This window comes from Dioscorea cayenensis, chromosome 26 (assembly GCF_009730915.1).
Source record: "Dioscorea cayenensis subsp. rotundata cultivar TDr96_F1 chromosome 26, TDr96_F1_v2_PseudoChromosome.rev07_lg8_w22 25.fasta, whole genome shotgun sequence".
In the NCBI taxonomy this organism is placed as follows: Eukaryota; Viridiplantae; Streptophyta; class Magnoliopsida; order Dioscoreales; family Dioscoreaceae; genus Dioscorea; species Dioscorea cayenensis.
In genome coordinates, this window is record NC_052496.1 from 559,777 (window position 1) to 579,656 (window position 19,880).

Consider the following 19,880-nt stretch of genomic DNA (forward strand, 5'->3'; position numbering starts at 1 on the left):
AGTCTTTCAACCTGTATTGTACTTGATCTCTTGATTTTTTTTTTCTCAGAATTGCATAGTTAAGGGGTTTTTCCTAAGAGATCATTCAAATTACTATAATGGGTGCATTTTTGTACTTGCCTGTCCTTTGATTCGGTGATTGTCACCTTTGTCATATATATATATATATATATATCATAATTTGTACACCTTATATATATATATGCATTTTTGGTTAATTTTTACATAATATTTTTTATCTACTGATTGTTCCATTTACCAACAACAGGTCACTGCTCTTAGCAGCTACAAGGGGTGTACATAGATAAGAATTTCAATTTTTTTTTATATTTAAAAATTATTAAATATATTATATATATATATATATATATATATTTAACTGAATCTCATTTTGCAAAGAGCCCCTGACTCTCCCAAAATATAAAATAACCCATTGGGATGGAACCACCTAATATTGCCAAATGAAACAAAATTAATTAATTAATTAATTAATTAATTAAACTAAGGATCATGCAACAAGGGAACATCCACCACTGATTAATTAGAGATGAAATAAAAACCATTATCTTCCCATCAACCCTCGTTGGTTGTTGTGTTGTACTGCATAAATGCAACCCAAAATAAAGATAATATTAGTCTAATTATCCATTTGATAAGTGTGACCTTTATTAATTCAATCAAATTTTTAATTCAAAAAATTACATTTTACAAGGGGCCAATAAGTAATAAGAACATTTTGAGGGGGTGATGAGTAAATAAAAGTAAAAATAAATGGATTTTATATTTCCCCGGTGAGACGGTGACGGTGTCTTCACGAAGAAGCTCAGCTTCGAATAAACGAATCTTGGTGTTTTTCTTATTTATTTATTTGATTTTTTTAATTCGATATAATTTTGGGGGAGGCCCGGGCGGAGCACCAGATCCCACGCTTGGGTTTCCATTTATTATTCCTTTTTATTTTTTATTTTTTTTAAAAAAAGAAGAAAAAAAAAAGAAGAGAAGAAGGAGAAGAAGACTTGCGATTAGGGTTTGAGATCTGATGATCGATGTCGAAGATGAAGCACCTTCTGAGAAAGCTTCACATCGGCGGCGGAGGCGATCACCACCACCGGCTCGTTGATCCGGCGGCGAGTAGTCAGCAGGCGGTTTCATCATCATCTTCTTCTTCTTCTTTGGCATCGACTTCCTCGTCGACTGCGGTTGTTCCAACGCCGGTGTCGTCAACGGTGGCTGGGAGTGGGGTTTCGGGTGCGGGTGGGGGGTGGGGGTGGGGGGTGGTGGGGATTTTAGTTTCTTTGAGGAGGAGTATCAGGTTCAGCTGGCACTGGCGATCAGTGCATCGGATCCTGATGGGCTTGAGGATGTGGATGCTGTGCAGATGAAGGCCGCGAAGCGGATGAGCCTTGGTTGCACTGATGTAGCGCCGACGCGAGTGGATGAGCGCCATATGGAGTTCCTCTCGCTTCGCTATCGGGTGAGGTTTTGATCCATCTTGTTGCTTTTAGGGTTTTATTCTGTTCGGCTTTGATTATGATTACTGCTTTTGGAGTAGTTTTAAACCTATCGCTGTGATTTATATGATTGCATTTTAATTGTTCTTCAATCTTCATTGTGTGTGAAACTTATCTTTTTCTTAACTGAATTTAGTTGTTCTTTTTCTTTTTTCCTGGTCCTAGTGATCTTATCTCTGCCTAAGGGATCTGGTGGAGAAGCTTATGGATGGCTATGTATAGAGATACTTGCGATTGCTGTTTCTATCCTTGGTTGAATTCTTGATTGTCAAATTAGTAAACATTTTTCTCTGCCATAGATTCATAGTGTGGGTAGGTAGTTATATCATGGCATGGAGAAATCTTTCTCTCTGGATCAGAGCAGTGATTATTGTGGATTGTCCTTTTACTTTTTGGCTGAAAGTTTTGCTCTTGATTCAGCCAGTCACTGGACATTTTCATTTTATGTGTTTCTGCACTCTATGGGTGCTGCATTATAGACTGACTGTAGGTCATGTGTTTTGACAGTAACAATGGGAAATTTGTCACTCTAGATATCTGTGAGGCAGTTGCAGGGCTCTCGATGCTAGGTTTATTGTCAAGTTGTTATCCGCTAGATGAAAGCAGCCGTATGTTAATGTGTTGCTATCTACTATCAACTTGTCATTTTTTTTTTAGTGTTGACTTCTGTGCTTATCTCTGACGGCAATAACTGTCAGTAAATCCCTTCTTTTATTGATTGTGACCAGCTCTCCTTGCTGATGAATTTGTCTCCTGATTGTGTTCTATGTTATGATGCAGAATTACAATGTTGTAAATTACGATGATAAGCTAACAGATGGATTTTATGATGTGTATGGTGTTGTACCAAATCACTATTTACAAGAGGATGCACTCATGTTGTCACTGGTTGATCTTCAAGCAGCATCTGTCTCAGATGATATTGATTATGAAGTGGTTGTGGTAAATCGGAAAATAGATCCAGCACTTCAAAACCTTGAGAGAAGAGCAATAGCTATTGCTTCAGAATGCAGAACACTAGAACTCGGCCCAATTGCAAGTGGTTTGATCCAGAAGATAGCTGATCTTGTAGTTGACAGCATGGGTGGTCCTGTTGCTGATGCTGACGATATGCTAAGAAGGTGGACAATCAGAAGTTATGAATTGCGGACTTCTTTGAATACTATTGTTCTTCCTCTTGGTTTACTTGAAGTCGGATTGTCACGGCACAGGGCCCTGCTCTTCAAGGTCAAAACTTTTGTGTGTTTCCATTACTTGCCAAATTTTTATTACCAGTTCGTTCAGCATGCATGTGGTAAAGCATATATCAGATAGTGTTCAAATGCCATATCTGCATTTACCATTGTCATCTAATTGTAACTGTTCAAGACTTGATGCTCATGCAATCATAATAAGCATTACTATACTGTAGCCTTCTTAAGCATGTTAGTTCATTCAATCAAATACATACCTTAAAGTTGCCCATAAAATAGAATGCTTGGGTCTCTGAGGGGATTGAATCAGATGTTGATCTTTATGGGGATTAATTTATGTTTTGAGCTCCATTTTGTGTTTTTATTGCTTTGAATGGTTTATGCAGAAAAACTAAGAATTATTCACTCACTGTTTCCAGGTACTAGCTGATCGTATAAATCTGCCTTGTAGGCTAGTAAAAGGAAGTTATTACGCTGGCACAGATGAAGGTGCTGTAAACTTGATAAAGGTTGACTATGACAGGTTGTTCATTATTCTCCACTGCATTTATGTATCATATTCCTATCTAATTGCTTTATCTTGTTAAAGTACTTTAACATGTAACAATAGAGGGCAATCTCCAGATGCTTTTAAGTTGCTGTTATTTGTCTTAAAAATCCTTTTAATCTTTAATTTATGCAGTGGAGAATATGAATAGACACCCTAATCCTGTGTGTATATGTTGCAGTGAGTTCATTATTGATCTTATGGGAGCTCCTGGCACATTAATTCCTGCTGAGATCCCCAGTAGCCATCTTGATGATTCTGTGCCTAGTTTACTGAGCTCTAATATCTCTGAACAAACTGCCAAAGATTTATGTCTGGCCCTTGATAAAGCCAGCTCTCAGTTTGGGAAACAAAATGAATTAGTAGAAGGAAGCACATCTAATGCTTTGTCTAATGTTACTCTTCCGAGAATCACTGATTCACAATCAAATGATACTTTGACTAGAATTATTGGTTCCCAATCAGAAAAAATATCAAGAGCGGGCCTGTTATTGGAAACTGGTGATGGTGGCATCTCTGACATGGTTCAGACTGAGAAATTTGAAACTGAGTTTACAAGCCTTCTTCCTTCATTGGGTGGAATGCAATTAGATACATTTGGAGCCAAAGAAACTATGTCATCTGCTCAGCAGATGCAAGTTGATGATGTTTCAAAATATGTAGTTAGTGCTGCAAAAGACCCTGAGTTTGCACAGAAGCTGCATGCTGTTCTATCTGAAAATGCTGCATTGCCGCCTGATCCTTTTGCAGGTTTAAACCCTAGGCAAGAACCAATTGAGCAGAAGAATCTCGGGAAAAGCATTTTCTGCAAACAAAGCCATGCGGATAAGGAAGAGCAGCTTCCTGTGTGCAGTTTCTTATTGCACCCGCAGCCATCTCTGTTACCAATTACAGGAGCAGAAACCTCCAGCTGTGTCTATGGTGGGAACAAACAACAAAACTGGGATGTGGAAATGAACCATTTGCAAATAGCAACTGTTGATCATGTTTCAAATTTGACCGCTGGAGGCATTCATTCAACTCTTGCAACAAGTGATGCTATTTTATCAATTGATACTGGAAGTAAAGGAATGTCACTATGTAAATTAAGGGCTAAACAAACTAGTCCTTTTCTTGAAACTCAAGGGCTATCAAGTGATTCAGGCAGGAAAGGTGCTTGTGAATCCTCTTTGCTTGTAAGGGCTAATATCTGCCAAGAACAAGTTCCAAGTGCTCCCAAAGTGGTTGCAGAATGGTCTCAGGAAAATGCAGTTAGAGGAAACATTCTTGTGCAAGATTGTCAAGAGAGTGCTAAGGATTCTATGGGACTGTTTGTTGGGATGGGCAATAATGAACTAAACGTGTTGAGTCCTGTTGACAATGAAAAAATGAACCCTATGCTGGGTAGTGTCGCTGAATATGAGATTCCTTGGGAGGACCTTCAGATCGGGGAACGAATTGGTCTTGGTGGGTATAAATACGAAGTTGAAATTATTGCTTTTAGAGATTACATTATATGAACTTGTCAGGAATGGAAAAGGGGTCACACCAATCTCTTCTGTTGCTTAGATATATCATGTATGGCGATCCTGTCTCTTTTCTGGACTTTGCATTTTAGTGGTGGTCTGATTTATTTTTATTCCCTGAAAATATTATGCTTCCAAAGAATGAAAATTACTTTCTGATTTCAGTGAGAAAATTAACTTGGCTCTCAAGTTAGCTTCCACTGACCAAGATTTTTAGGATGTTTACCAGTTCAGAAGTTTGGTCCATTCATATGCTTGTATTGGAAATTTATTTTAACATCCTTTACTTTTTACATACTGTCCTTTAGATCTTTGCTAAGATATTATTTAAATGATTTTGAGCACTCCATTTCATCTCAGATTACCTTTCAAACCCTCAGGTTTAGGAATTTTCTTCTCCCATTTTTTTTCTTTAGACATGCATATGGTTGGAGTTTCCGGTGCATTTTATTCCAATTGTTTAAAAGCAAAGCATCTTGGTCTTCATCCTAAGATTCCAGTTTTCTGTTCCCAAAATTCTTTTTACACTGGTAGTAATTGCTATGCTTTTGGCAATGACATTTTGTCTAACTTTCCAGGATCATGTGGGGAGGTTTATCGTGCAGAATGGAATGGCACTGTAAGTGAAGTTTTTCATATTCTAATAAAAATGTAGTACCTTGGATCGTTTAGATATTCAACATATTCTCCCTAATATTTTTGATGATTCAGATCTAAGTTATACTTCTATTTTTTCCTGAAGAATGGTTTTGTGGCTTCTTGCCTGATGTTCATTGTTAGTTTCCAAGATCTGTTGTCTGAGATAGTGCTTGAAGCAACATTTAATTGATAATCTTCAAATTTGTAGCTTGGAAATTAGTTGTCTTGAAAATGTACTATGGAGATGGACAGCTATATCTTAGTTGATGCAATTAAATGTGAGATTTGTAATATTGCTAGCCAATTATGACAATGTAAGGGTACAGATTTAAATTACTATGCTTTGTAGGCATCCAGAGAATTTTATGGTTACCGATTCTGATCATATATCGTCAATTGTTACTGATTTTGGTGATTGTGTATCTTTAAGTATTGCTGTTTTGTTGAAATACCATTCTATGGCAGGAAGTTGCTGTGAAGAAATTCTTAAACCAGGATTTGTCAGGTGATGCGGTGGAGCAGTTTAAATGTGAAGTAAGCCTTTAATAAAGTCCTGTTTTTACATTTTGCACTTGCTAGGAATTAGCTTATTATCTTGTGTTCTAATATTTGAAGTAACCTTATTTATTTATTATGCTCCAATTTGCAGGTTAGGATCATGTTAAGGCTGAGGCATCCAAATGTTGTTCTCTTTATGGGAGCTGTTACTCGCCCGCCAAATCTTTCAATATTAACTGAATTTCTACCTAGGTTTGTTTGATCTGGTTTCATATTAACAATGTTTATTTGATAAATTCACCAAGCCTGAAATTTCTATTTGCCCTTAAAGTTTGTTTCTTTAGAATGTTGTGTTGTTTATTGAAACATCACAATATTTATTGCTGCACCAAATATGGTAGATGCACCCTTGTAATAAAGTGGATTCCAGACAAGAAATTTGAATCTTGTTTGCAATGCTAGGTGGTAGTTGTTGATGACAGAAGGTTTATTAGAAATTGTCATTTGATCCATCAGATTAAGCTGAACTGCCCCCTTATTCACTTGCAAAATTAGTAATGATGATGAGTTTCTTTATGTTTCAGGGGGAGTCTATACAGGTTACTTCATCGGCCCAATGTTCAGCTTGATGAAAAACGGCGACTTAGGATGGCATTGGATGTGGTAAAATTTCCGTAAATAACTACTAATCTATGATTGCCTACTGTTTCCTTTTATCTGAATGTGCGTTTCTCACAGGCAAAGGGGATGAATTACTTGCATACTAGTCATCCTACTATTGTGCATCGAGATCTGAAGACCCCAAACCTCCTTGTTGATAAAAACTGGGTGGTCAAGGTACATCCTAGGGCTTGCTTATAAGACATTCACCCTTATATTTTTCTCCTTTTTTAGTGTAAAATTTGCTACCATATTTTATGGTGCTTTTGCTTTAAGCTACAATAGTGTTATCATAAACGGCAGTTTGATCTTGTTTTGTTTGGGGCTTTAGAGTAGTGTTTATATTCCTTGGTACTCGGTTGGGTGTGAGAGCCCAGTACTCAAACTACCAAATTTTCTTCGATTACCACATCTGCCTAGGCATGACTGGTTGAGTGCAAACAAGTTCAATCTTAAAAGTAAAATTTTGAAAAGCTTAATTGAGCATTTTTTTTTTTAATAATCAGGTTTGATTAACCCAGTTTCTCTCTATGCAGACGACTTTTACAAGTTCTTTCCCTTATGTCTGTCCTTTTAACTTTTCTCATTTCCCAAAACCTGCTACTCTGTTTGTATCTTAGGTATGTGACTTCGGCTTGTCAAGGTTGAAGCACCACACTTTCCTGTCATCAAAGTCAACAGCTGGAACGGTAATCTTTGTCCATTTATGCTAGCAAAAATTTGAGCATCAATAAAATCTCACCTGGATATTATATGAAAAGTTTCATGTCAAAACAATGTCTAATACTTAGAAATTTATTCTCTTAGCACTACATTACCATGTTTAATCCACTATACATCTGAAAGTTAACTTGTTTTTAGTGTGTGACAAACATTAAGGTGCTCAGTACACCCTTTTTCTGGAATTCTTTTGTTAATCATGTGTAGATATGAGATTTTGTGTAAACCAGCTATTTTGAATTGCATGCATCTTGGTGACTTGAATCTCCACTTTGTTCGTGTTATCAATAACTTCTGTTTTTGCGTTGAGAACTTTTGATTTTAAATTGCAGCCAGAATGGATGGCACCAGAGGTATTAAGAAATGAACCTTCCAATGAGAAGTGAGTTTCTCTTATCTCCATTATATTCTTACTGAAGAGCCAATTTCATGTTTCAAAAATGTTGGTTCTTATAAAATAAAGCATCTTTCTATTGCCCCAGATGTGATGTTTACAGTTTCGGTGTCATCTTATGGGAACTAGCTACATTACGCATGCCATGGAGTGGTCTGAACCCAATGCAAGTAGTCGGGGCAGTTGGGTTCCAAAACAGACGACTTGAGATACCAGAAGAAGTTGATCCAATGGTTGCACAACTCATCAGTGATTGCTGGCAAAGGTGAGATTGCACCACAAATCTAAATAGTCAAATGATCCAAATAATCTGCTCTACAGCCTGTTTATCAAGAAAAGCTAATGATTTAAATTAGAAATGCATGATTGGCTACTATCAATGCATTGTCAAACTCCACAAAGAATTACTCATAATCTAACATCACAGCTGTCATTCTTTGTAGTGAACCAAATCAGCGTCCATCCTTTGCACAGCTCATGTCACCGCTAAAGCAGTTGCGGCGGTTGGTTGTTAGTTGAAAGCCTTCAGAGCGAAGGCACAACAAAGACAAACAGCAGACAGGTACCACAGAAGTGTGCAGGTCAAAACAACTGTGGTTATACTTGGTGCAGATCATCTCTCTTTTTTAGCGTTAGATTAGAGAACTCTTTCTATGTGCTTCATTTTTTTTCTTTTTATTCCCTTCCCTTTTCTTCTTTTGATGATGGAGATTGAATGGCCGCCCGGTCCTGAAACAGAGATTGGGATGGACGACGTATAATCTTATGCGCAAAATACATGGAAGATGTCATGTCTATATCTCTTGAAGCTGCACAAAGTGCAGCAGAAGAGGCAACAAGCAGAGGCAAGCATGATGGAAGATGCACCTCTCAACAATCACTGTTAAGAGTACCGTAAGAAAGATGCTACTGTGAAGAAAATAAATAAGTGATACAAGGAGTATACTTATTTTATTTTGCTAGTTTATTTCTTGTTCTATAAATCATGGCTTCAATGCCACAATTTGTATACATGCACTGTTCTGAATGCTTTGACCCTGTTCATATGAAAAGTTAAAGAAAAAAGAGAGCTAAGGTAAAAAGGAGGAATTGTGAGGGACGCACAAGCCGCGTTCCTTTTGTGCAATGCTACCAATAAATGACTGTTGTTCGTTGTGTTGTGTTGTATCTTAAAGAGATCTTTTGCTCCCTTTTTATTTTATTGTGTAAATTCCCTTCCTATATATATAAATAACTCAACTGTGTTTGCTTTCAATCATAGTACTTAGATCAAGTTGATTATTTAAATATGTTTTTTTTTTTTTTTTCAATTTTGAGGCCTGAATTTGAATTTAATCTTCTTAATGATAGTTCTGCTTTCACATTTATGTCAATTTTGGGGAAGTTGTGGGAGCAATGTTGTTACAGTGTCAAGCATTCTGTGAAAGCTTGTAATGGTAGACACTAATTAAGTAATTTTGTGAAGAATAGAAAATTTTAGAATTTTAAGTTTTTTGTACTAATCATGGTCAAGTCATTTCCACATACATGACATATTTTTGCTTGATTTGAAAGCTTACTTTGGCATATTTTGGCAAAATTTTCTCTGCCTTGATTAAATGCACATTTTTGGCAAATTTTGGTTGCATTCGTACATTTTATTATCGCATAAGAATATATTTTTTTTTAAAAAAAAAAAATTAGGTACAGCTTTTGTCTTTTTTAATGATGGCAAGAACCAAATCTTTTATGTTCTAAATAGATTATTAACATAATTAGTACTTCTATAATTTAATTTTATAATATAATTATATATCTATTTAAATTTGTGCATGTGAGTAAAATATCAATCAAATTTTAAACTAAAATTTTCACAAATCAACTCTAGTGTTACAATATGGAAATGATTTAAGAGTATTTTACAATGTTGGACGGTCACTTATATATCAATTCCCAAACTAGTTGATCTGTGATATATTTATGCATGAGTTGTTTCTTGGAGGCCTTTTTGCCAATTTGAATAGAAAGATGGATAACACCACAAATTTTTGCTACCTTATCTTATAGTTGCTTCACAATGTTCTAATATCTTGTTATCTATAAATCATTGCTTTAGTTTTTGTTTTTAATTGGTTCCACTGGGCATATACACTTAATGTTTTTGGTTTTTAGTGAAAGGTGCACCTCTGTTTAGTATTGGACCGCAGAATACAATTTGGTTGTGGTGAAGTGATGGAAACTGAAAACAAAATAAAAAAGACAAAAAAAGTGGATTTAATCGAATATTAATACTCGCACATCAAAGGTGGTGGTTGGTGCATCATCAGTAGGAGTGTTTGCTCACAATTAGGTATCACAAAGTTGAGGTGAAGAAACAATCTCTCCATATATGGCAGTTAAGCTGTTATTTTCACCCACTCTCAAATTTCATGCTAGTGCTAACAGTAATCTTATCCTCGGCCTGCCTTGTTTATTGGTGATTACTGATTAGGAGGCATTACTTTTTATCTGATAAGAATCCCTGAGGCTTAAAAAATATGTACTTAATTTGTCTGCATTTAAAATTTGTTGCTTAATAAGCATTGCCATCATTATAACATTTTCAAATCTTCATCACTGTTTGGTTTCATTTGTTACACACATTAGTGTACTGGGTCTAAAAATATTTGATAAGATGGATAGAAAGGGAGATGATGGCATTGTGGTTGAGATTGAAAAAGTTGCGGAGATGATTATAGACATTTCAAGCGATATCCTGGTCGGTAAGGCACTGGAATTGAAAAGAAGAAAATGTATACTTTTTCTATATAATTCTCAGATAGCATCAAATTTCTTGTGGCTCTAAATTATCTAGTATTCAAGTGTTAATTGGATATTAATTATGATCTTTCTTTTGTACTTGCACCACCGTAATTATTAGCATGTGTTGAGATATGTTTGTTTGTGATGTTTGGGAAACCATATCATCAATTTGTAGTTTAAATATGCCAAATGATGAAATCTCATGTTAGGTTGTGACAAATTGTGCATTAATATGCAGTTTACGTGTTTATAAGAGATTCACAGAAAAAGCAGACTGATGATAAGAAGGATGAGGAAGTTGTGGTAGAGGTGCTAAAATCCAAGAAGCCTGTTTAGTGTCATTTGTTACAAACATTTGCACAAATAATTTGGCATTCCCAAAGATGAACTGTGGCATTTGCTCAAGTGGGTCTTGAAGGAAGAAGAAGGCCAAGGTTGCTAATCCAATGGATAAAAAGAAATTTAATGAAGACAAGGACATTCTCATCAGAGAGCTAAATCAAGCAAATTCTATCCTAAGTTTATGAGGGAGCTTTCTTGTTCTTTGGCTTCATTAGGAAATTTTTAAGCATGGGTGTGGATTGTGAAGAGTAGTGTTGATTTGTCTTGTGTATCAATCATTGAAGATAAGCTTTTTTTTTTTTTTTCTTTTGTGGATTAAATTTCTTAATGAATGACTACTTAGATGTGACATGTTGTAGCTCTTGTTTCTCTCGTGTGATGGACTTGTTAGCTGCCATAACTGGCATGTCATAAAGAGCGTGGAAAAAGTTTCCCAGCCCAAGGAATGAAAAAGCCCATGACCCTTTTTTAATGTGTTTCATTTTTATTATTATTATTATTTTCCTTCATATAAAGTAAGGGAATTTGATTCCCTATATCCTTTTGTTTCTGTATCTTTGCTATATATATATATATATATTTTAAAAAAAAAAAATAATAATAATAAAACACCCATACACACACAAACTAAAATCCCCATTCCAGAGTTTATAAAAGTATATTATCATAAATATAAAAATTTTCTCCACAAAATCAAACACTAATAAGATACACACGTAATATTAAACTTCAGAAGGACCCACAGAATTTCACGTCTTTCTTTTAAATGGAGTAAATGAGTTACTGGACTTCTCAAGTCACGGCTTCAATGAGAATAAACTTTCCCAAAAAGCAATGAGAATTAAACACTGGTCTCACTCACTATATATATATATATATATATATATATATATCTCACTGAGTCTCACCTACACAAGCGCGCACACACACACACACACACACACACACACACACACACACACACACACAGACGACCTCAACGAATAACTTAGCAAAAGGACCACATGAAGAATAGACAACCGTAGGAGGTGGTACCCTTCGTTTATCCCTTTACCAAAAACACAGTATTCCTTCTCTGGGATCATGGCTGGCATCAGATCTACTTCACAACCCAGACAAAATGCCAGCTCTCTCTACTCATTCAACTCCAACTTGAACAATTACTAGTAAAACAACAGTAAATCAAATTTCATTGCAATTTTCCCATTTCATAAGCACAACGATCCCCTGCAAAACATTAAATCTCAAGAAGACATTCAATACCATAACATTCCCACAAAACCTACCCCTTTTTTTTTGTGAGAGTCCACATCCTGCAGTCTGATTATGGTACAAAGGCAAACATCCTCAAACCCTTTGTACTCATTAATTAAAGCATGACATAATTAACAATTAATGATATATAATCTACATCTCAAGATATAGATAGATAGATAAATAGAAGGGGAGAGATGGGTCCCCTAGTAGGGTGAACAGTGTCCTGTAGTAGAAAACCATGATCTCTAAGATTTGTAGCCGGTCTGGTGAAAGCTACACATTCTTGGACATACTCTATATTGGAGGCCTACACCTTTGAATAATGGTGAAAATGAAGCCTCATGAGGAGTGATTCACAAACCCCATACGTATCCACACGCATGATCATACAAACCAGATGTACTTCCTTAAGTGATAATCAATCGGATAAAGTTCGGTGTGTGCAAAGCCAATGAGCCAATGATAAGCCCATCACTCAGCGTCCTCCAGGTTTCCTTCCGATCTCCATTTGCTTATTATCAGATATTTGCACAAACTACTGATGCAAATACCATCGCCTCAATAAGTAAATGGTACTGTCTTTCTAAAATATGGTTGAAGATTTAGTGTATGTATGTGAGGTGACTCGCCTGCATGGTCAAAAAAAAAAAAAAAATGCTAAACATTGTCAGCAACTCTTAAGCATTTCCTGATATACCATTAATTCTCAGAGGTTATATGAGATGGCTAACACATCAAGAAAAGAAGAAGAAAAAAAATCATAGATGTAATTACACATATAGATGCCACAAAATACGACTGCACCCGGTTTGACAATCAACCAGCATAAAAAGAGCATGGCAAGTAAAGTGAGAAAGCATGGCATCACAAAATATCTCATTAACAGACATATATATATATAATAATAATGTAAATAAGTAAATATTTGAGGAGATGAATGGATACCTTCATGTTTCTAACTGTGAAAAGATAACAATACAGAGAGATTAGACAAGGGAGCACCAACTGTCCCTTGGACCTGTGCAATCATTTATTAATTTTTGGCAATACTTAGATTAAAGCGAGAGAAAAGCCACCATGAAGGACTATCCCCACTCCCAGATAACTCTAGTCCTTAAATCCTCCAGGCACCATGCAATAATTCAGCCTTAGTAAAAGTGATTGTTTTCTTACATTTCTGTACCATTTTAACCACAGGGTTTAGCCATTTGGTGCACCTTGCATGAGGCAAGAAGTCATGTGAGTGCCTTATCAGACTGCTCTCATCATGGCTTCCCAGATTCCCTATATAAGAAATGTGCCCCCCCTCCACATAGATAGCTATGGTACCTTTAAGTTGTCATTTTAACCACAAATCTGTTCTCCACATCTCCTCCCTCCATCCCCATATATGTTGGGTCTCCCTCTGTTAGGCAGTACTAGTCCAAGACCCTAAATTCCTTTTGGCTGTCCTCTCTATCTCAATGACTTCAATTTATTTCAACCAATTCTCTGCTTACCCTATAGAAGAAGTAGAGCAGTATGAAAGCCCTGATCCTCTCTCCACTCCAAGCATTGAGACTCAATCCTTTTCATGCCCTCTTCTCTATGACACACAAGTTCATGAAGTTAATGACAGACAAGAGCATCATCATCTACAGGAACAACATCAACGAGAGGTAAGTTGAGCATTTTCACATTATCACAATTAATTCATGTGATCAAGCTCAAAGATAACATGTAAGCATGCTTATATTTAATAGCTGCATGGTGCAACATAAGTAATATTTACCTCCTTGCTCCATTGCTTACATGCAGCCAAGTGAACATATGTTGATTGCTGGATCAGATGTTCATCTATTATCACTCCCGATCGCAAGAAAAAATAAGAACATTGCACCTCAATCTTTTCCTGATCATCACAATAAAGTCGAGGATGCACATGGTCCTACAAAATGGATGTCTTCCAAGATGAGGTTTATGAAGAAGATGATGGGATCTGATCAAATTTCCACAGGCAAGACGAGAAGTAGCATGCAAGAAGTCCAAGACCATCCACAGACAGGCCGAGGCCGCAGAAGCAACAATAGCAGAACTAACAATCTTCCTGAAGGAGTAATCAGAATGTGCTCTGATTGCAAAACATCAAAGACCCCTTTGTGGAGAAGTGGCCCTCAGGGCCCGAAGGTATACAGATCCTTCCCAGGCTATCAGAAATCTAATCATTTTTTCTCTAACGTCATCTATAACACCTCTCCTTGTGTTGCATGATGCAGTCACTTTGCAATGCCTGTGGAATAAGGCAGAGGAAAGCTAGAAGAGCGATTGCAGCTGCAGCCCTGGGTGGTACATTAGCCCCTGCAGATGCAACAAGTCCACTGCAAAAGTTGAAGACATTGGATAGAGATCTCACTGTTCCCTTCAAAAAACGGTTCAAGATCTCCACAACTGAAAGCACGCAGAACCTTAGCTTCAATGAGAATACAATAAAGTTTAATAAGAATTCACCCTTTCATAGGGGTTTTCCACAGGATGAGAAGGATGCAGCCATATTGTTGATGGCTCTATCCTGCGGGCTGCTTCATAGTTAAAGACAAGCTCTTTCTGTGATTCTAGTTAATTGTAAAATTTTCTTTCTTAAAAGCCTACTCTAGTGTGGATGTTTAGTGTGTGCTCAAGTGAGCGAGGTAGAATAAGAAAAATAATATGAGAGATAGTGTGATAGTTTGAGTTTTTAGTCAGGTGATATTTCTTGTAATTCTCTGTTGCCATGATCGAGAAGTTAGAAAACAGAGCGCCTATGCTGTTGATCTTAGTCCAAGATTTTTTCAAGAGGTGATAAGGCATCATTTATTTATTGATCAGCAGTTATAAAACAGTCTATAATTTTTTTTACAAGATAAAACAGTCTATAGTTGATCTTCATAATTATTATATCCCTCGCTGTTCTATGTGATCTCCCTATTGATGACCAATCTTCACACTGACAGATTATACATATCTACAAACTAAACTCTTGATCTAGGTGTCTAATGATGCCATGTCTTGGATAAATTAAATTCATGAACAATGCATAATATATTTAAATAGAATGTTACTAGAGCTCAATGCATTTTATTATCAGGAATAAAACCAAAGGAAAACCTAGTGTAGCTGGCACATGATAGAAAAATAGAAGTCATAAAGAACTTTCAGAGTTTCTAATTAGTACCAAAATGTTGGGAAAAAAAGAGAAGAAAAACTATGATCAATGTGAAACAGTTTCGCTGCCTAAAATACATCTGATTAGTGATTAGAATGTAAAATAAACCTGTTACATAAGACTAATTTGCAAGACTTCACAACACCCTTTCAAAGTTGCGGACATGCATTTAAGTCAAAGATGAAATAGCTAAAAAGCACCAATCATTAGGCACATATCAACAGGGTTTACACTAATCAGAGTTGCCAGAACAAAGCAGGAGTTGACAGACAAAGCAGGGATCTAATTGAGTCGGATACCTTTATCAAGAAAGGGCTCAATAAGACAACAATAACAATTTTCTCTTCAAACTGTATAATCTACCAAAGAGAATAAAAAATAGAGTTATGCAAATAACTCACATCTAGATATGGAGTCAAATATTAATGTTAAGAACTAAGATAAACAAGTGGGGGGTTTATTCTATCTTTTACCCGTCCCGTCTACTAAAAGAAATGTTCATTATCTCCACTAATTACTTGATGAACTGATATAAATGCTTGGCAGTAACTAGAATTCAGCAGTAGGGTGCGGGTGCGCATGTGTGTGTGTGTGTGTTGGTGGCAAGTGTGGGGTTGAGGATGGGTGGCTGTGGGAAGAAACATGGATATTGATAGAGGTCAAGGGGTGAATATTTGATACAAGGCCATTTATGACCCAGTATTTTATTAAAACTCAATCCTATTGATATCCCATCACGATCAGTGGGCAATTCAGTTACTCTCTTGAAAACCTAACATGAAAAAGAAGTGCAGTTAGGTTGCTTCCTTTTCTATGCACCATAAGCATCTTTTCCATCTCCCCATGGAAAATATCTTAATATAAAAAATCACGGACTAATCTATCTTACTGAAGGAAATTTGCAATTTAAATCAACACAAAGCTTTTATCATCAATAGAGGCCAAAATTCAGCCTAATAACTCTGAGCTGGTTTCCGAATATTTTGACTATTGCACAGTAGGAACGAATGAACAACTAAATCCAGACTTTTGCCAAGTATTAATGGAGCTAGAAGCCCAAGAAGTTCATAAGAATGATCTAAATTGACATTGATAATTATATATTAGTGACAGATCGTTATTGTGTAGAAATCCATAAAGTCATCATTCACCAAAACTACACAGTGGCACACTTGGCCTCTGTGGGCTACACACATGAGGATCCACACACAGATACCACATGATTGGTAAGGTGAATGACACGACTCACCTGATGTCTTATCATATCTAAAGTATCTAAGCTTCTTGACTCAAGAAAACAAAATGAAGCCACTAACCCGCCACATGATAAGAATATCTGGAGTCACCAATGCGTTGGAAGGTTTTTATCAAACTGCGCACACACGCGCACACACAAAAAAAAAAAGGAAAGAAAAGAAGAATGACAACATGTGACATAGACAACTCTCTAATCAGCAAAAAATGACTGGTAAAATAGGATTTAAATAGCGAGTGAGTTTAAACTCAGGTTTGCATGCCCTAACATAGCAATTCTTAAATTTATCCATTTGTTTTCTGCACCAGCGTGAACTTTATCTACAAAACATATTTCATGTGTTTCCATAGTCCGGAATTTACATGTATATTTGGTCACCAACTTGCTAACTAAAATCCCAAGATCAAACCAAATAATGATAAACAATAATGCTTTCTAATCCACTATGTCAACACATTTAATACACAAAAGTTATTTGAGCCTTCTTGTTCATTTGTAAAGAAATGTTGGATTAAACTACTTCTCAATCTGTAGCTACAGTACATATAAGCAAATGACATACAAGCTAGACCGAAAAACCTATTGTTCTAAGCTGGTAATTAGCTTGCAGGATACCATCTCTAGCCTTTTTAAAACACATGTTCCACAAATCCGATACTTAAAATAAGGGTTATCTTTGACATCTAACATTTCCTACAATACCAAGTATGGTCTCTGATAAATGCCTAATCATCATAACTACACCATGAGATGTGTCTCGGTACAATCAATGACCTTCATTACCTTGTCACCAGCTCCATGCCATATGCCATTATAAACTTACCACATAACAAGAGCGCACAGAGAATACCCAAGTTCCAATTGCAAAGCTGCCTAAAATATGTTTCAGATACAAATTATGAAGTATGAACAATGCGCTCTCACAAACCAAACCAAAGCCCCCCCTTCCCTTCCTCCCTCCCTCCCTCCCTCTACACACAGAGTATGTAAATGTCAGGATATGCATACAACACAGACATACACCCACACACACAGTATGTAAATGTCAGGATATGCATACAACACAGACATATATGCAATATCACAATATCTATTATTCTCCTGACAACTGGCCTCCTCTATCTAATAATGTGAAGGTCTAATATTGTCATTCATCTTTTATCACATCTTCATGAGTATGTTATGCACAGCTAGCAGTGATTTACATAATTACAAAGGGAAGATGATCTGGCATGGAGTCACAAAGGTGGTTTCCGGGGTCTGAAGTTCTAAAACAAATCGTTAAATTAACACTTTTTTAAGTACATTTATATTCTGCAAAGGAAATGCCTAAACCCTCCCATGCTTAGGAGAAATCAGGATCACCACAGAATGCATCAGGTTCAAAGGATTTTGCAGAGGCATCATTATACACTCCAGCAATAGCTTTCAACTCAGCTTCTTGTGATGAATCTTTTGGATTCTCAATGTTGATAAAGAGAAGAACGCACAAGACCAAAGACACAGCAAGACCTACTAAGGTAAGCTTCACCCTGCTTAGCACAGGCTTCACCTGAATGGGAAGGGAGAAAAAAAAACAGAAGAAGAAACAACACCAAGAGGCTGTTCTTAGTAGTTGAGCAGCTTCAAGAACCACTTGCAAAAGCACCTTTACTTAAGTTGACCAAAGCATCAACAAATTACATCAGATCATATATGAACATTGTCATAAGATATTTCATCTCAAAATCTAAGGAATTATTCTAAAAAGTAGGAAAATAAGTTCTAGTAATTTTGGATGAAAAGTAATGTAGAAGAAATGTCATTGTGAATTAGCCAATCTAGTATTTCAAGAAACCTAGTGGTTCAACAACTCAAATGAATGCACAGTTTAGCATCATCAGCTTCTGTTTTGTTGCACATAATGAATTTAGAAAAGAATTCTGATATAAATTCTGAATCACCTTAACATATATTTATATGACTGACAAATTCAGTGCACAAAGAAGAAGAAAGATACTGCAACTAATGTTTTGTGTGTCAATATACTTACAGAAAATGAACCAAGAAGACGGTCACGAGCTAAAACTTCAGGAGTCTTCACCCATATCTGTGAAAAACAGAGAAGAGTAGCGTTACTTTAAGTGCATACCATCACATGATTATCACCTGCACCAGTGCATTTCGTGAACTGGTTATATATGCATCCATGGCATTGCTCTTATTTCATACGTCAATGGACGGTAGACATTAAATAGAACATCTTATATATTCACATTTTAGTTTAAAATCCTCATTAATTTTCACAAACTAAAACTATATTCTTTCATGCACTGCCATGTCCATATGAAGGAAACAAATAAAAGAAAGAAATGAAATGAACCACAAAAGTTCTAATACCATAAATGTAGGTAAGAACTGATCAATACCTAATTTAATCAGAAATCTAGCATAGTAAATAATTTAAGAGCTACAACAAAAAAAAAAACAAATCAAATTCTTCATTCATATCATAAAAGGAAGTCCAGATTTTTGAAAACAGAGTTCAAAAGTCAAATAAGTGTGTATCAATATAACTCATATCTGAAAAAGCTCAAGCAATTCTATTTCATCATAAGAAATACAAGATCGAACAAAGGAAAAGAAGGAAAGAGGGAGCAATCACCTGTCCATCATACCACCCCGTCTCCTCATCTGCAATAGATAGAAATCAAGGACTCATCCTAGAGCTCAGAAGATCGAAAAAGAGAATGGAACAGAGGCGTGTTAGATTACATTCAACCGTAGCGCTGAGGAGGCGGTTGCCGACGTAGGCCCAGCCGAGGTACATGCGAAGGACCGCAAGGGTCACAGAGAGGATCCCAGCGGAAGCAGCGCCAAGGGCGCGCGCGCGGGGATCAGCCGTTCCGAAAGAAGAGACGGGCAGGCCAATGAACAGGGAGAAGGAGACGCCAGTAATAGCGAGGCGGGAGCAGTAGGCGAAGAGGTCCGCCGCCGCCCAAGAGAAGGGGAAGGAATCGGATAGGGCTTGGTATTCATTCACTGGCTGCTGCTCCAGGGGCACTGGGCACTCCGTCTCCGGCGTGCTACCATTCCGGAACGATGATGATGACACCGATATCAGGATGATGCGATTGGTTCTCCAATGGTTAGAATTAGGGTTAGGGTTTGGAGGAAAGAAGGAGGGCTTACAACGGAGATGAGAGAGTGAGAGCGGAGGAACGAGAGAGACTGCCGCCATTAGAAAGATCTCTGAGTGTTAGCGCGGTGATTTCTTTCACTTGGAGGTATACCACTCCCGCGAAACTATCTATTAAACTTCACTTGCAGACGTGGCAAATTTCTATTCGCCAGCGGCGCAGGACAAGGATTTTATCCAAAAACCCCCTAGAAGATACTTAAATTTTCTGTTCTCATA

General features: G+C 36.8%; 3 protein-coding genes across 4 annotated transcripts; 2 read left to right on the top strand and 1 right to left on the bottom strand.

Moving 5' to 3' along the window:
- The first annotated feature begins 882 nt into the window (after positions 1 to 882).
- LOC120253083 (probable serine/threonine-protein kinase SIS8) lies at positions 883 to 8,206 on the top strand. Its single transcript, XM_039261357.1, is given in 14 exon segments — positions 883 to 1,256; positions 1,259 to 1,474; positions 2,292 to 2,738; positions 3,124 to 3,227; positions 3,433 to 4,697; positions 5,335 to 5,375; positions 5,861 to 5,929; positions 6,045 to 6,145; positions 6,478 to 6,556; positions 6,632 to 6,730; positions 7,174 to 7,242; positions 7,606 to 7,655; positions 7,756 to 7,932; positions 8,111 to 8,206. Coding segments are annotated over 14 exon segments (3,003 nt in total). The 5' UTR covers positions 883 to 1,046; the 3' UTR covers positions 8,187 to 8,206.
- A 3,833-nt stretch (positions 8,207 to 12,039) lies between these two features.
- Positions 12,040 to 19,729, bottom strand: LOC120253140 (uncharacterized protein ycf36). 2 transcript variants are annotated; one of them, XM_039261441.1, is made up of 4 exons: positions 19,238 to 19,729; positions 19,128 to 19,156; positions 18,516 to 18,572; positions 12,040 to 12,676 (listed from the first exon to the last, which is right to left on the bottom strand). In XM_039261441.1, the coding sequence occupies exons 1-4, from the start codon at positions 19,701 to 19,703 to the stop codon at positions 12,650 to 12,652; spliced, it is 579 nt and encodes a 192-aa protein (XP_039117375.1). In that variant the 5' UTR covers positions 19,704 to 19,729; the 3' UTR covers positions 12,040 to 12,649. The 2 variants fall into 2 exon arrangements, with proteins under 2 accessions (XP_039117375.1, XP_039117374.1); XM_039261440.1 differs by lacking the exon at positions 12,040 to 12,676 and adding an exon at positions 17,600 to 18,035.
- LOC120253139 (protein CYTOKININ-RESPONSIVE GATA TRANSCRIPTION FACTOR 1-like) lies at positions 13,008 to 14,890 on the top strand. The gene is made up of 3 exons (XM_039261439.1): positions 13,008 to 13,705; positions 13,845 to 14,213; positions 14,303 to 14,890. Exons 1-3 carry the CDS (start codon positions 13,511 to 13,513, stop codon positions 14,615 to 14,617), a joined length of 879 nt encoding a protein of 292 aa, XP_039117373.1. The 5' UTR covers positions 13,008 to 13,510; the 3' UTR covers positions 14,618 to 14,890.
- Positions 19,730 to 19,880: the final 151 nt, after the last annotated feature.

Coding starts and splice junctions, on each gene's coding strand:
- LOC120253139 (XM_039261439.1), top strand. CDS start 13,511: ATGACTTCAATTTATTTCAACCAATTCTCTGCTTACCCTATAGAAGAA. Junction 13,706..13,844: donor AGGAACAACATCAACGAGAG/GTAAGTTGAGCA, acceptor GCTTACATGCAG/CCAAGTGAACATATGTTGAT. Junction 14,214..14,302: donor GTGGCCCTCAGGGCCCGAAG/GTATACAGATCC, acceptor TGCATGATGCAG/TCACTTTGCAATGCCTGTGG.
- LOC120253140 (XM_039261440.1), bottom strand. CDS start 19,703: ATGGCGGCAGTCTCTCTCGTTCCTCCGCTCTCACTCTCTCATCTCCGT. Junction 18,573..19,127: donor CGGGGTGGTATGATGGACAG/GTGATTGCTCCC, acceptor TGTTTTTCACAG/ATATGGGTGAAGACTCCTGA. Junction 18,036..18,515: donor GTCTTCTTGGTTCATTTTCT/GTAAGTATATTG, acceptor CTTCCCATTCAG/GTGAAGCCTGTGCTAAGCAG.